Source organism: Theobroma cacao, chromosome 5, assembly GCF_000208745.1.
Source record: "Theobroma cacao cultivar B97-61/B2 chromosome 5, Criollo_cocoa_genome_V2, whole genome shotgun sequence".
NCBI classification, from domain to species: Eukaryota; Viridiplantae; Streptophyta; class Magnoliopsida; order Malvales; family Malvaceae; genus Theobroma; species Theobroma cacao.
This window is the reverse complement of record NC_030854.1, coordinates 16,194,974-16,210,814: the sequence shown is the minus strand read 5'-3', so window position 1 is coordinate 16,210,814 and position 15,841 is coordinate 16,194,974. Positions and strand designations below refer to the sequence as shown.

Here is a 15,841-nt window from a genome sequence, read left to right as displayed (position 1 = left end):
GAGTCTCATAGACTCAGTGATCATCATCGACCTTGTGAGCAAGCGAAAAGGGGAAACAAACATAAAGGTGGAATGTTTATAAACCCGAGTAAGCATAGAAAATACATTCCATAAAACCAAGAGATTTGTTTTTATACCTTGCAATTCTTAAAAATAATAATTCTCAAGTAAACATGTATGAAAACAATTGTACTTAAGATACTAGAAAATCTTTTAACCTCGACATCCAGTCATCATTAAATTCAATGACAAGTGAAAAATGAAAATTCTCAAAAATAAAAAAGGTGAATTAATTGATCACCAATGAATAGATAAATTTCACTTGCCATTAAATAAATAGAAATTTTTAAGTATTAATGCCATGCATAGTAAAATAAAAATCCACAAAGGAATATCATCCTCGGGTAAGTTTAATATAGCCCTTAGGCTTACTCTCTCAAACATCATCCCCTACTCGTGGAAAACTGCCCACACCATCATATATAAATCGGGGCTTCAGGTCCCCCTTTACTTACTCGTGGGAACTACCCACACCACCATACATAAATCGGGGCTTCAAGTCCCCCTTTACCTACTCGTGGGAACTACCCACGCCACCATACATAAATGGAGGCTTCAGGTCCACCTTTACCTACTCGTGGGAACTAACCATGCCACCCAATATGAATCGGGGCTTCAGGTCCCCTTTTTTAAATTAAATATCAATCACGTTCAAATAAAAATCATTGCCCTTTTAATGCATTTGCAAAACATAATAGTTTGTAAACAATATAATCACAAATCAATGTTGTGTATATTGTATCTCAAAGCATGGTATATTTACCAAATCAACATGCTAAGTGAAATACATAATTTATCCTCAAATTCCATGAATCAATACAAAAAGCCATTGGCCTAAACTTGACACAAACTTGGAAGGTGCTATTTTGAAGTGAAAAGCCAGTCAAAGGTTTGTTTCCCCGTATTTAAAAGCATGTAGATATATATATTTATATATATTATAAAAAAAATAGATTTAAAATCCTTGTCACAAACATAAACAATCTAAAGCTTTCTACCAACTCATGCTATCCACAAATTTGTCAACTATCAAATGTAACATGTATAATATGTTATAGGAATATAGTTTTAAAATTTAACACCCACTCACCTCACAATAGCAGGACACTACTTCGCTATTGGTTCTTACATATATTTAGCTTTTTTATTATTATTTCTTTATTTCTTCCCTCTTTTTCTTCTCCTTTGCTACTGCTTCTTCTCTTATTCTTCTACTCTTTCTTTCTTTTCTTTCTTCCCTCTCATTTTTCTCTTCTATCGCTACTCCTTCTCTCTTTCTTCTTTTTTTTCTTTCTCTTTTTTCTTCCCTCTCCTTTTTTTCCTCGTCGCCGTGCTTCCTCTCTCCTTTTTCTTCTCTTTCTCTTCTTTTTTTTTTCTGCTCCCCTCATATGCTGCCCCCCTTCTTTTTTTTTTTTTTTCCTCTCTTATTTCTCTCCCTCAAGCCCCCCACTCTTTTCCTCTTTTTTTCTTTTCTCTTTTTTCTTCCCTTTCTTCATTGTCTTTTCTCCTTTTTGGCAACTTGACTTTTCTTTTTCTCTCTCCTTTCTTCCTTCTCCTTTTTGGCCCACCCCCCCTTTTCCTTCTTCTTCTCTTTATCTTTTTATGAGTGGGGCATCACAGTCTCCCCCACTTAAAATAAATTCATCCTAGAATTACATCAACATAGAAACATCTAATAATACATTTAACTTTGAAACAAATATGGATATTCTGCACGCATATCCTCTTCTGGTTCCTAAGTCTCATTCTCTATCGAGTTGTTTTGCCATACTACTTTCATTAAGGCGATGTCCTTAGAGCGAAGCCTTTTTACTTGATAGTCCACTATAGCTACAGGCTGCTCTTGGTACTTCAACCTATCTTCCAACAATATCGTATCATGTTGTATCACATGTGAAGGGTCTCGAACATATTTTCTGAGCATGGATACATGAAACACTAGATTAACCCCTTCAAAATCCAGTGGTAATGCCAATCGATAAGCAACAGCTCCTATGCGTTCCAATATTTCAAACGGGCCAATATATCGAGGACTGAGTTTGCCTTTCTTGCCAAATCTTCATACTCCTTTACATGGTGACACTTTTAGAAACACATGATCACATACCTCGAACTCTAAGGGTTTGCGTCTGTTGTCGGAATACGACTTTTGTCTACTTTGAGAGGCCAACATTCGTTCTCGAATTATTTGTACTCCTTCCACTGTGGCTTGTACCATCTTTGTCCTCAATAATTTCCTTTCTCCAACTTCCAACCACCCAATGGGTGACCTACACTTCTGCCCATCCAGTGCCTCAAATGGCGCCATTTGGATACTTGCCTAGTAACTGTTATTGTATGCAAATTTTGCCAAAGGCAAGTATAAGTTCCAAGAAACTTTAAAATCCAACATGATTGCTCTTAACATATCTTCCAATATTTGGATCGTGCATTCTGACTGACCGTCTGTCTGAGGGTGGTATGTTGTACTAAAGTTCAATCGGGTTCTTAATTCATCTTGCAACCTCCTCCAAAATCGACTAGTAAACTGTGGTCTCTTGTTAGACACAATGGTCACTAGTAAACCATGGAGTCTAACAATTTCATTAATATAAATTCGAGCGTATTGTGCTACCCCAAACTTTGTCTTGACCTGGAGAAAATGCTATGACTTAGTCAACCGATCTACAATTACCCATATGGAATCGTATCCTCCTTTGACTCGAGGCAAGCTTGTTACAAAGTCCATGGCTATATGTTCCCATTTCCATTCAGGTATCAGTAATGGTTGTAATAATCCTGAAGGTCTTTGATGCTCACCAAACATCTCGAAACATATTCCCCTACATCTTTCTTCAATCCTTGCCACCAATATGCGGATCTTAAATCATGATACATCTTGGTAGCTCCTGGATGTACTGCATAAGCAACAACGTGTGCTTCCTCTAAAATTTCTTCTCTTAATCCATCCAAGTTTGGCACATAAATTCAAGATCTGTGTCTCAACAATCCATTAGACCTAAAATCGAACTCAAAAACTTGCTCACCCATACTCTCCAAAATTGTCATTACAAATGTATCTCTAGCTTGGGCATCTTGAATTCAATCTATCAATATTGGTTGGACCCTAAAATGTGCAAATAGTGCATCTGATCCACTGACCTCAAATTTAGCTCCCATATTACCCAGATCTTGTAATTCTTGCACTATCGATCTTCTCGCCACTGCAATGTGTGCCATACTGCCCATTGACTTTTGACTCAATGAATCAGCTACGACATTCACCTTGTTGGGATGATAGAGTATCGTACAATCATAGTCTTTCAACAATTCCATCCATCTACGTTGCCTTAAATTTAGATCTCGCTATTGAAATATATACTTCAAACTTTTATGATCAGTATATATTTCACATGTTTCCCCATACAAATAATGTCTCCATATTTTTAAGGCAAACACGATCGCTGCCATCTCCAGATCGTGTGTAGGATAATTTTGTTCATGCCTCTTAAGTTGTCTTGAGGCATAAGTGATGACTCTACCATGCTACATCAATACACATCCTAATCCAACCCTCGAGACATCACAATAAAAAGTGTAGCCCCCGGACCCACATGGCAAACTTAATATTAGTGCGAACGTCAAGCAAGCTTTCAATGTTTGGAAACTATGTTCACAAGCCTCTGACCATTCAAATTTTACTCCCTTTTGAGTTAACCTCATCAACGGAGAGGCTATCTTAGAGAAATCTTTCACAAATCATCGATAATACCCAGCCAATCTTAGAAAACTCTTGATTTTTGTAACTGTCGTGGGTCTAGCCCAATTCTCAATTGCCTCCACTTTACCAGGATCTACTTGTACTCCATCCTTAGATACAATATGTCCCAAAAAACCAACACTACTAAACCAAAACGCACACCTACGAAATTTTGCGTACAGTCTATGATCCCGTAGGGTCTGTAGCACGATCCTTAAATGTTGTGCGTGCTCTTCCCAACTTCTCGAGTATATTAGAATGTCATCAATAAAGATGACCACAAATCTATCCAAGTATGCTCGAAACACCCTATTCATCAAGTCCATGAAAGCAGCATGAGTATTCGTCAATCCAAAAGACATCACCAAAAATTCATAATGTCCATACCTCGTACGGAATGCAGTTTGGGTATGTCCTCTTCCCTAATCCTTAATTGATGATATCCAAACCTTAAATCAATCTTCAAGAACCATTAAGCCCCTTGTAGCTGATCAAACAAATCATCAATTTTGGGAAGTGGATAATTATTTTTGATCGTGACTTTATTAAGCTGCAGGTAATCTATACATAGCTTGAGACTACCACCTTTCTTCTTTACCAACAGCACTGGTGCTCCCCAAGGTGACACACTCGAGTGAATAAAGCCCTTGTTAATTAAATCTTGTAGTTGTTCCCTTAACTTCTTTAACTCTGCCGGGGCCATTCGGTACGGAGGCATCGATATTGGTTAAGTTTCTGGAATCAAATCGATACAAAATTTGATTTCCCTTTGGGGAGGTAATCCAAGCAATTCTTCTAGAAATACATCTACAAATTCATTTACTATAGGTGTAGCTTCTAATTTTCCTTCTTCACTCTATACTTCTCTAGTAATTGTAGCCATCACACTATCAACCAAAAGGCTGCTGTGACCATAAATAACAAATGACAGCTCTCTAGGAAATTTAAACTTCACCAACTTACGAGAACAATCTACATTAGCGTAGCAAGACACCAATCAATCCATTCCCAATATCACGTCGAATCTTAGTGTTGTCATTAACACTAAGTCCCAAGTGTCCCTATCTTTAATCTGGACCACACAAGAACAAAACACATACTCCGCAACATATGATTCTTCCAACGGGGTGGTTACTATTAACAGTTCATCCATATATTCATAATGCTTCCCTAATTTAGGCATGAAATTCGAAGACACAAAAGAATGTGTGGATCTTGGGTCAAATAAAACTAATGCTTCGTAACCACAAATGAAAAGATTACCTGTTACCACTACAATCGAGACATGAACATCTTGTGGTGTCAAAGTGAACACTCTAGCTTGTCCCTATCTAGAAGCACCTTATTGAGTTGGCCTTGCTGATCTACCTGGTGACGAGGAAGCTACCCCTTTTCTTTTATCCCTTCTGACATTTCTAGTTGGTGCAGTAGCAAAATCGGGTTATACTGAGCCACGAGCCATCTCCTGGTTATGTCTATGGGTAGGACAATCACTCTTCACATGACCAATTCCCCTACACTCATAGCAGAACACCGTCATTTGGTTACATGGCCCTATATGAATCTGACCACAAAAAGTGCAGAAAGAACCCCACCGACCACTCTGTCTAGGATTTGAATTAGTTATCCCATTGCTCATAGCCCATCTGTAATTAACCCCACTAAAATCACTACTACGTGGGGGACTACGAAACTGAAAATTTTTTCTTTGATTCGGTGGACTGAAGAATGCTGACCCTCTAAGTAAGTTACCATCCCTTCGACTTTGTTGGCCAGCTATATTAACATCTTTACCCCTACTAGGGTCTCTGTATTTGGAAGAGCCTTCACCTTGATTTCTTTTACTCCTTTCTCTTTCCACCCTAACCTCTGTATGTCCCGCCTCAATTTTTCTAGCGGCATCAACTACTTCGGGATAAGATGTAAATCTCTGAGAGACTAGAATTCTGTATATTGGCCTATGTAACCCCTTAATGAACCTCTTGATCCTCTCCCTTTCAGTCTGAACCAAATACGGAGCATATCTCGACAACTGAGTAAACTGGATGTCATAATTTGACACTATCATCCTAAGCGCCTGCACTAAAGTTTCAAACTCCTGTGCCTTAGTGTCTCTCACGCTTTCAAGTAGAAATCTATCCATGAAAGCCTGTGTGAATTCTTCCCAAGTAAGTGGAGCAGGACTAGGTGGTCTACAGCGCTTGAGCGTAGCGAACCATATCTGCGCTACCTCCTTCAATCTAAGGCTTGTCAACTCAACTACTCGACGACTAGAACAACCCAATGCAATACAAATTTTGTCCACCTCATCAAAAATACTTGTGGGTCCTCTGTTGATTTAGCACCCAAAAAGGAAGGAGGTTTCAATTTCATAAATTCACCTAGAGTCACCATGACATTTCTCAAATCTATTTCCTCATAAAGTTGATAATCCGAATCTTCAAAACTAGAACCCATTGTGTCATTTGATTGATGTTGTCAAGCCCTACTCTATTATATACTTGTCATGTCATTCATGTGCTTGATAGAATGTTTGCATAAGTGAATGTATCGAAAAATCGTTAAAAGTCGGTATTGTACCTAGTGGTACAATTAAGTTGATTAAAGCCTCAAACTAGGCCAAATAAAGATTTTATGATGTATTTGAGAGTTATTGAATCTTAGAATGTCTTAATATGATGATTCAAAATTCTAGGATTGATTTGGAGTTAATTCGAGAATTTTCATAGCGTAGGGGCAAAATGGTCATTTTGCCACCCAAGGAAAAAATTGCAATGTTGGATGATATTTTGACTAAATTTGATTAATTAGAGCATTATTTGAATTTAAGAAGTGAAAAATTTCAATTCCGATATTTTTCCAAACATAGGGGCAAAACGGTCATTTTAAGTGTCCATGAGGACGAAATTGGAAATTTTTGAATTTTACACCACCATTATATGTGGTGGGAATGAAATGCTCAATTAATAAGCTTCTAAACATGGATCAATTAAAAGGTGACAAGTGTCAAGCTTTAATATTATTTTAATTGCCTATATAAACTCACTTAAAACCTTCACATTCACACTCTTATGGCTAGCCAAGCAAGGGAACAAAGCGAAAAAGAGAAGAACAAACCCTAGGAGGGAAAAATTCAAGAGAAATTGTTGGATTTCAAGCAATCAAGCAAGTAAAGTAAGATTTTTAATTTTAGCTTGTGATCTACCTTTCCCAAGCATTCTTTTTCATTCTCCATGCTTGAAATTCAAGTTTTCAAAAGGGAACCTTTGCTGGACAAATCTAGAAAGAGAAGTTTTGGTGATGAATTTTGCTAGATTTCATAATATCCTAGTGTTTTTAGTCATTTTGTGTTGTTTGGAAGGAAAAACAAGCAAGAAAATCACATGTTCTTCAACCACCCTCATTTGGCAGAAATTTCTATAGGGCGTGTTGATGATGATTTGGTTGTAAATCATGTTATTTAGCTAGGAATTGATGAACTATGATGTTGGATATCGAAATCGGTTATTGAAAAGTATAGTTCCTTTAGAAAATGGCTTGATGGAAACTGAAAAAATCATAGTAAATGGACTTGGATTTGATTCCTAATGATATATATATGGATTTATGAGACTGTGTAGACATTGATTAGTATGTTAGTTCAGAATCGGAATGAATTTCGAAAAATGGTGAAGTTAGTCAAAAATCAAGTTCATTGTAATGCTTTGGTGTATTAGATTATTGGAAGTGTAATGAATATATTTGGAGTTGAATTGGATGTTTTGGTTAAATCAATGGTGTATAGTTCGAATTAGGTTGAATACAAATTCATTCCGATCACAATTGGACCTACGTAGAACACCGTCTTTAAGTAACTATCCGAACATTTCTCATTCAACTTTTGCATTCATATAGTCTGAAATAGTTTTACAACAGTTTGACATCAATGTATTGAATTACGTATCGTGTATTATGGATAGGTGCTGAAACCCTTGATAAGGGCAAAGATATCGTGCTCGAGGACCGAGAATAGGAGTACTCCTACCACTCCAAATTCCCATTATAGTGAGTAATTAGATGTTCATCTTAATTATCTAAAGTGATTTATACTTGTTTTAAAATTTTAAAGAATAAGGCACTTAATTTGAAAATTATTATGTTTTACATTTTAAATGTTGGTTAAATGAATGAGATTTATAAATTATTCTGAAACTAAATGTTGATTTTTGAAATAGAGTAAGTGGAGGCCATATATTCGTATTATATATATATATATATACATGATTTGAATTGATGGCTTATGAAATTGTGGTAGCATGAATGGTTGAAATTATGGTTTTGTGAATTATATAAATTGTTTTGTCTTACATTGACAGGTTGGATAGTACTATATTAGCCATGTTATACTGCTAAAATTTTATTGATTTCGTGGGTTATGTATTTAGCTTACTACAGTGGGCGGGTTTCCATGGACCAGCCTATTAAAGGGGCACGGTAAACTCAATTATATTTACCTTAGTACGAGAGGCGCAGAGGGTATCTCTTAAGGTATAGTTTAGAGTTCACTTCACGCCGAACCACCACGTGAAAGTGAAACTCACCCAATGCTAAGGAACGACTATGTTTTTAAATGTGAAAACATGTTTTATGTGTATATATTTTTTTAACATCCTTGGCGGACTCGATTGGATGCCCGATGCAAGGCATCATCGAGTACTAATTTTTGGCAAGAGCCAAGTTTTTAAGAAAGTCATAAGCCTTGTTGATTTTCTTGATGAAATGTGGTTGTTTTTACATGGATTGAAATGGGTTTTGATGCTATGAATTATATATATATTGATGGGATGATTTAACTGTCTCCATTTACTCGACTTTAGATGCTACAGACGAACTCTGCTTACTCACTAAGTTCATAAAAACTCACCTCTTCTTTTTTTTAACCATTTCAGGCTCAGGATAGTCTGTAGATAGCTGATTTCATCGAGGATTTACTTTTGGATTTACATCCCTAGAAATAGAAAGTCTACCTTCTTGTACATATTTGTTTATTTTGGGGCCCACATGTCATTGTAGAATATTTGGTATACCTGACTGCGTGTGCCACTGTATGTATGAATTTATTTTGCTTTTACGCTATAAAAATTATTAACGCAGAGTTCTATAAATATTGTTTTATAAGAAAATGAAATATTTTATTTAATATTTTTATTTAATTTGAATAGCTATAATTTCACTTTAAATTGACGAATTAGACAACGAAACTTATTTTTAAACATTAAATGGATGCTTATTACTCATATATCATATTTTTACCAGGGCTCGAAAATTTCGGGTAAAATGACCAAAATACCCCTGTTTAGTAGAAATTACTTTTTGATTGTTTTTGATTTGAAATTAGTCTATATTTCTTTAAAACATGGTATTTTATAACTGTTGCTCACAGGGGAGAAGTAAAACTGATGCGAAAGCCTTGCGAGGTTTCGGTTGGCATTTCGGGTAATGAATGTCAATCGAGACATAGCGACGGTTGTCATGGGCTCGATGGGAATTTCGGGTCGTGACAGATGCACTCCCTGTCTCTTAAACGCTGTAAACTCCTGGGTTAACCCTCGCAATCCAGCTACTATCTCCTCCAAGGTGGCAGTGGGTACCTCAAGATAATCACTTCCCGTATCCCCAAAACTGGTACCAGCTCTCCTCTCACTGGAACTTTGACTACCTTAAGGCCCGACGATTCGACCTTTAGGTCCCCCTCTCCCACTGCTCCTAAAGAAAGATGCACGTGGTCCCTCCGTAGCGTCATCTGAGGCATTAAACCCTCTAATTCCTCTTGAGGTGGCTAGCATCTTAGGTGGCATCTCGGTACCTAGACAGCAACAAACACCCTTCAAATAACTATTAAAATTTCATAATAAAGGTGGCTTACTAAGATTAGGGAATTCATGTAGCCTCCTATCCATAATCCATGCTGCAGTCATGAACTATGGATAAGACTCAACACTACCCCTAACACTCCGTTGACAACACAAGAAATCTTAAGACTTTTCTAAACCTAGGGCTCTAATACCAACATTGTAATTGTAATACCCAATACTTTGATATGGTGACTAATAAAGCTTATCAGATACGAATTGAGGTCCATTATAATGTTTACAAGTGATGAAAGATGGAAGGAATAGTTTAGGATAAAATATTCTGCATGCGAGAAAATAATAACAAAATAATAATATTTTTATCGAAGGAGAATTTGTGAGATAAAAGGTGATTCGGAAGTCAATTGAGGCATGATAAGGTATTTTGGGTACTAGGGCTACAAAAGGAGACAAGAGAAAATTTTTGGAATAAAATAATATTAAAATATTAATATTTTATTCAATGTTGAAATTTTTCCATGAAGAACGAGTATATGGTCAATCTAAGTGGGGGAGAGACGTTAACAGAGCCCGCGTGTCTTTATTAAATAAAGATAGGGCGGGGTAAATAATATTTTAAATATTATGGGAGCACCGCGTTGGGGTACAAACTTTATATTTCAATTGTACATATGTAAAAAAAGGTAATAGAAGGAAACTGGAGATTTAAAGATTTTGGGAAGACTTAATTAAAAGGATGAGAACCTTGAAGGGTAAAATAGTAATTTGGTTACAAAGCTTGGTCAAAGCTTTCAAAAGAAGCTTTGACTCTTCTTTTTGTTCCTCATGGCTAGCCATCAATGTAAGAATTGCTGAAAATGTAAAGCTTATGTACAAGGAAAGGAAAAGACAAAGAAAATGTGGAGAAAAAATGAGACAATAGTGAAATGGGGAGGGAAAGTCAAGTAAAATGGCTTTAAAGGTTCCAAGCAATTGTTGACTTGCATTCTAAACACATGGCCAGTCAAGGAAGACAATAAAGAAGAAGGAATGAACAAAAAAATGAGGATAAATGGGCATGTGATCAATACTTGAAAGAAAGTGTAAGAAAAGTAAAAAAAAAATGGAGAATTGACAAGCAAGCTTGTCATTGTCGGCCCCACTTGCAAACCACATCACACAAACTTTTATCAATTTCTTTTGTTACCAACCGATCATGGAGACAAAAGAGAGAGTCAAAGCTATTAGTGTTATTATTTTTAAATCATGTGTGAAAGTAAGGGGGGGGCCGGCCATTGAGATGAAAGGCCATATAAAAGAAAAGAAATGAATGAAAGATGAAAGATAGAAAAGATAAGAAAGAAAATAAAAGAAATGTCAAAGTCGGTTAAGTGAAGAAGAAAAAGGAAAGAGAGAAGTTGGTTGTGAGGGAAAGCAAAAGAAAAGCAAAAGAACAAAGGAAAGAAAAAAGAAAGAAACAGTAGAGAGAGAGAAATAAGTCGGTGGTGAGTGAGAGAAGAAAAATTTAACCAAAAATCGAGAGAGAAAAGAAAGAAAAAAAGAAAGGAAAAGAGAGAAAGCTGGGGTTGTGGTGGTCGGCGGGAAAAAGAGAAAGAGAGCTTGGTTTTTTGTGACAAAATGGCTGAATAAAAAAAGAAAAATTTTTTTGAGTTCTTAGGACTGATCTAAAGATAACTAATGGTGGAAGTGGAGAGGAGGCTTTAAGCCGCTAGTGGTGCAAGAGAGAGAGAGAGCTAATGTTGTCCATTAGTACTAGGAAGCATCCACACAAGGCCAAACAGTATATTCACAAGGCAAATCGTGGGTTTAGTGAAGACTTGGGCTAGCCCAATTTGGTAAAATTGCTTTACTCTTCTCCATGGCTTATTGTGAAATTAGACTATTTGGAGGCCAGCTCATCTTATTTAACTATACTTTGGTTATTTGGTGATATGAAGTAAATTTAAGTTGCTTAGAAAGGTTGAAATAGATACTTAATATCATAAATAAGTTATCGGTGTTTATAATCTAAAGAATTACATGAGCAAAGGATATTATTAATTTTAGTAAAAATGTATTAAGATGTGAGTTAGGTGAATGTGGATTTATGATAGAATGAGAAAGAGAAGTGGAATTGATGCACTAAGTATATTGGGTTTAAATTGTTACTAGGAAAGTTTGTTGTGGAAGCGTGCCGAACGAAGTATGTGATTGGCAAATAGGAATAATTATACATGCGTACGAATCAATAAGTGCGTAATAATCTCGCTATTGTTAGGTAAGTAAATAGATGATCATCTTAACTATCTAAAGTTGTTTCTACTCGTTTTTATGTTTTAAGGAATAATGAGTTTAAATTGTAAATTATTATGTTTTAAAATTGAAGTGTTGGCTCAATGAAACGAGATTTATAACTTGTTTTGAAATTGAATATTGGTTTTGGAAATTGAGTAAGTGGAGACTATATACTCGTGTTTGATATATGGTTTGGATTGATGGCTTATGACAATGTGATGGCATGAATGGCTGGATTTGTGGTTTGTGGTTTGTCGATTATATGAACCATTCTTGTTTTACCTTGACAAGCTGGATAATATTATATTAGCCATGTCATGCTATCAAAATGTTTATTGATTTGGTGGGTTATTTGATTAGCTTACTGTAGTGGGCGGGTTTTCGTGGACTAGCCTATTAAAGGGGCACTGTAAATCCTGTTATATTTTACCTTAGTATGAGAGGCGCATAGGGTATCCCCTAAGGTAAGTTTCAAGTTCACTTCATGCCGAAACCACCACGTGAGGGTGAAACTCAGCCAACGCCAAGGAACGACTATGTTTTTAAACGTAAAAATGTGTTTTATGTGTATATGTTATTTTAACAGCCTTGGCAGACTCGGTTAGATGCCATGCGCAAAGTGTCACCGAGCACAAGTTTTGGCACAAGCCAAGTTTTTAAGAGAATCATAAGCCTTGTTGATTATTTCGATGAAATGTAATTGTTTTATATGAATTGAAATGAGTTTTAAATGTTATGAATCATATTATGATGGGATGATTTAACTATCTCCATTTACTCTGCTTTAGATGTTGTAGATGAACTTTGCTTACTCACTGGGTTTATAAAAACTCACCCCTTCTTTTCACCCATTTTAGGTTCATAGCAGTCTGTAGATAGTCGATTTTGTCGAGGGTTTGCTTTTGGATTTGCACCCTTAGAAATCGTAGGTCTACAGTCTTGTTTATTTTTGTTATTTTGGGGCCCACATGTCATTGTAGAATATTTTTGTATACTTGGTTTAGTGTGCTAATATATATATGAATTTATTTTACTCTTACGCTATAAAAATTGTTTATGCAGGATTCTAGAAATATTGTTTTATAAGAAAATGGAATATTTTATTTAGTTCTATTAGCTATAATTTCACTCGAAATGGATGATTTAGATACCTAAAATTTATTTTTAGATATGAAATGTATATTTTTCATTTATGTATTATATTTTTAGCAGGTTTCGAAATTTTCAAGTAAAATGACAAAAATACCCCTATGCAATAGAAATTACTTTTTGATTGTTTTTTATTTGAAAATAGTCAATATTCCTTTAAAACATGATATTTAGTAACTGTTGCTCACAGGGGAGGTAGAAAACTGATGCTAGAGCCTTGTAAGGTTTCGGTTGACATTCCGGGTAAGGTTTGTCTATCGGGACATCGCGGCGGTTGTCACGGGCTCGAAGAGAGTACCGGGTCATGACAGTAATGACCCCCCCTGGTCGCTAGCGGCGTCCAAGACTTCTAAATAATCTTCGCTAAGTCCTAAACAAGCCTCATTTAAGACTTCTGCTAGTTCGTTAAATACATATAATCAAATCACGTGTGTAAGCAAATATTAATAATTAAATTACCGTCTACTTCATTCAAAATGATAACAATTCACGTTTATAAATTAACAACATTTTTCAACATCTCACGTTCTGACACAACCTTAAACAGTGGAGCGACTCGGAACAGGGTTAGGAGATGCCTTTTACCTACTCTACAGTGGTCTGTATGCACTGATAGTTACACGTTAGACTGATCTCTATCTATAAAAAGGGAAAATAAGAGGGGTGTGAGTCTCATAGACTTAGTGATCATCATCGATCCCGTGAGTAGGCAAGAAGGGGAAACAAACATAAAGGTGGAATGTTTATAAACCCGAGTAAGCATAGAAAATACATTCCATAAAACCAAGAGATTTGTTTTATACCTTGCAATTCTTAAAAATAATAATTTCCAAGTAAACATGTATGAAAACAGTTGTACTTAAGATACTAGAAAATCTTTCAACCTCAACATGCAATCATCATTAAATTCAATGACAAGTGAAAAATGAAAATTTTCAAAATTAAAATGGCGAATTAATTGATCACCAATGAATAGATAAATTTCACTTGCCATTAAACAAATAGAAATTTTTAAATATTAATGCCATGCATGGTAAAACAAAAATCCTCTAGGGAACATCATCCTTGGGTAAGTTTAATATAGCCCTTAGGCTTACTCTCTCAAACATCATCACCTACTCGTGGAAAACTACCCACGTCACCATATTAAATCGAGGCTTCAGGTCCCCCTTTACCTACTCGTGGCAACTACCCACGCCACTATACATAAATCGGGGCTTCAAGTCCCCCTTTACCTACTCTGGGAACTACCCACGCCACCATACATAAATCGGGGCTTCAAGTCCCCTTTTACCTACTCGTGGGAACTACCCACGCCACTCAATATGAATTGGGGCTTCAGATCCCTCTTTTTAAATCAAATATCAATCATGTTCAAATAAAAATCATTGCCTTTTTAATGCATTTGCAAAACATAATAGTTTGTAAACAATATAATCACAAATCAATGTTGTGTATATTGTATCTCAAAGCATGGTATATTTACCAAATCAGCATGATAAGTGAAATAGATAATTTATCCTTAAATTCCATGAATCAATACAAAAGGCCATTGGCCTAAACATCACACAAACTTGCAAGGTATGATTTTGAAGTGAAATGCCAGTTAAAGGTTTATTTCCCCATATTTAAAAGCATGTAGATATATATATATATATATATTTATATATATTATAAAAAAATAGATTTAAAATCCTTGTCACAAACACAAACAACCTAAAGCTTTTTACCAACTCATACTATCCACAATTTCGTCAACTATCAAATGTAACATGTATAATATGTTATAGGAATATAGTTTTAAAATTTAACACCCATTCACCTCACAATAGCAGGACGCTACTTCGTTATTGGTTCTTGCGTATATTTAGCTATTTTTTTTCTTACTTCCCTTTCTTTCTTCTCCTCTATCGTTGCTCTTTCTCTTTTTCTTCTTTTTTTTCTTTCTCTTCTTTCTTCCCTTTCCTTTTTCTCCTCTGTTGCTGCTCCTTCTCTCTTTTTTCTTCTTTTTCTTTCTCTTGTTTTTGCTTTCTCCTTATTCTTCTTTGTCGTTGCTCTTCCGTCGCTGCTTCTTCTCTCTTTCTTTTTTTTCTTTCTTCCCTCTCCTTCTTCTCCTAGTCGTCATTCTCCCTCTCTCCTTTTTCTTCTCTTTTTGTTTTTTTTTTTGCTCCCTCGAGATGTTGCTCCATTTCTCTCTTCTTTTTCTTTTTTTTTTCTCTTTTTTTCCTCTCTCATTTCTCTCCCTCAAGCCCCCACTCTTTTTTTTCTTTTTTCTCTTCTCTTTCTTTTTCCCTTTCTTCCTTGTCTTTTCTCTTTTTTGGCAACTTGACTTTCTTCTTCTGTCTCCTTTCTTCCTTCTTCTTTTTGACAGGCCCCCCCTTTTCCTTCTTATTCTCTTTGTTTTTTTATGAGTGGCGCACCACACATATGAAGCATGTATCGATACATTTTCAACAGAATATTATAGGAGGCATTCCATGTGAAATGTATCCATACGTTCGCAAAGGTATTGATAGATTCCTTGCATGTATCGATGCATTCCAGAATGTATCGATAGAATTGTTGTAGCATTGGCTTTTCAAGTGACTTTAGAGAGGTTTTCAAGATTAAATGGTATCTAATGATTTAGGGAAAGATGTTTTCCATGCAATGTTATTCAGAGGATGATTAAATGCTATGTTTCATGATCATTATGGTAATGATATTGAATTTATGAATCATATGTATTTATAATTAGATGGTTATGAAAAACTCTCATCCCCTTACA

General features: G+C 35.7%; 1 protein-coding gene across 1 annotated transcript; it reads right to left on the bottom strand.

The window, feature by feature from the left end:
• Positions 1,796-2,368, bottom strand: LOC108661947. The gene is made up of 2 exons (XM_018120945.1): positions 2,168-2,368; positions 1,796-2,107 (listed from the first exon to the last, which is right to left on the bottom strand). The coding sequence occupies exons 1-2, from the start codon at positions 2,366-2,368 to the stop codon at positions 1,796-1,798; spliced, it is 513 nt and encodes a 170-aa protein (XP_017976434.1).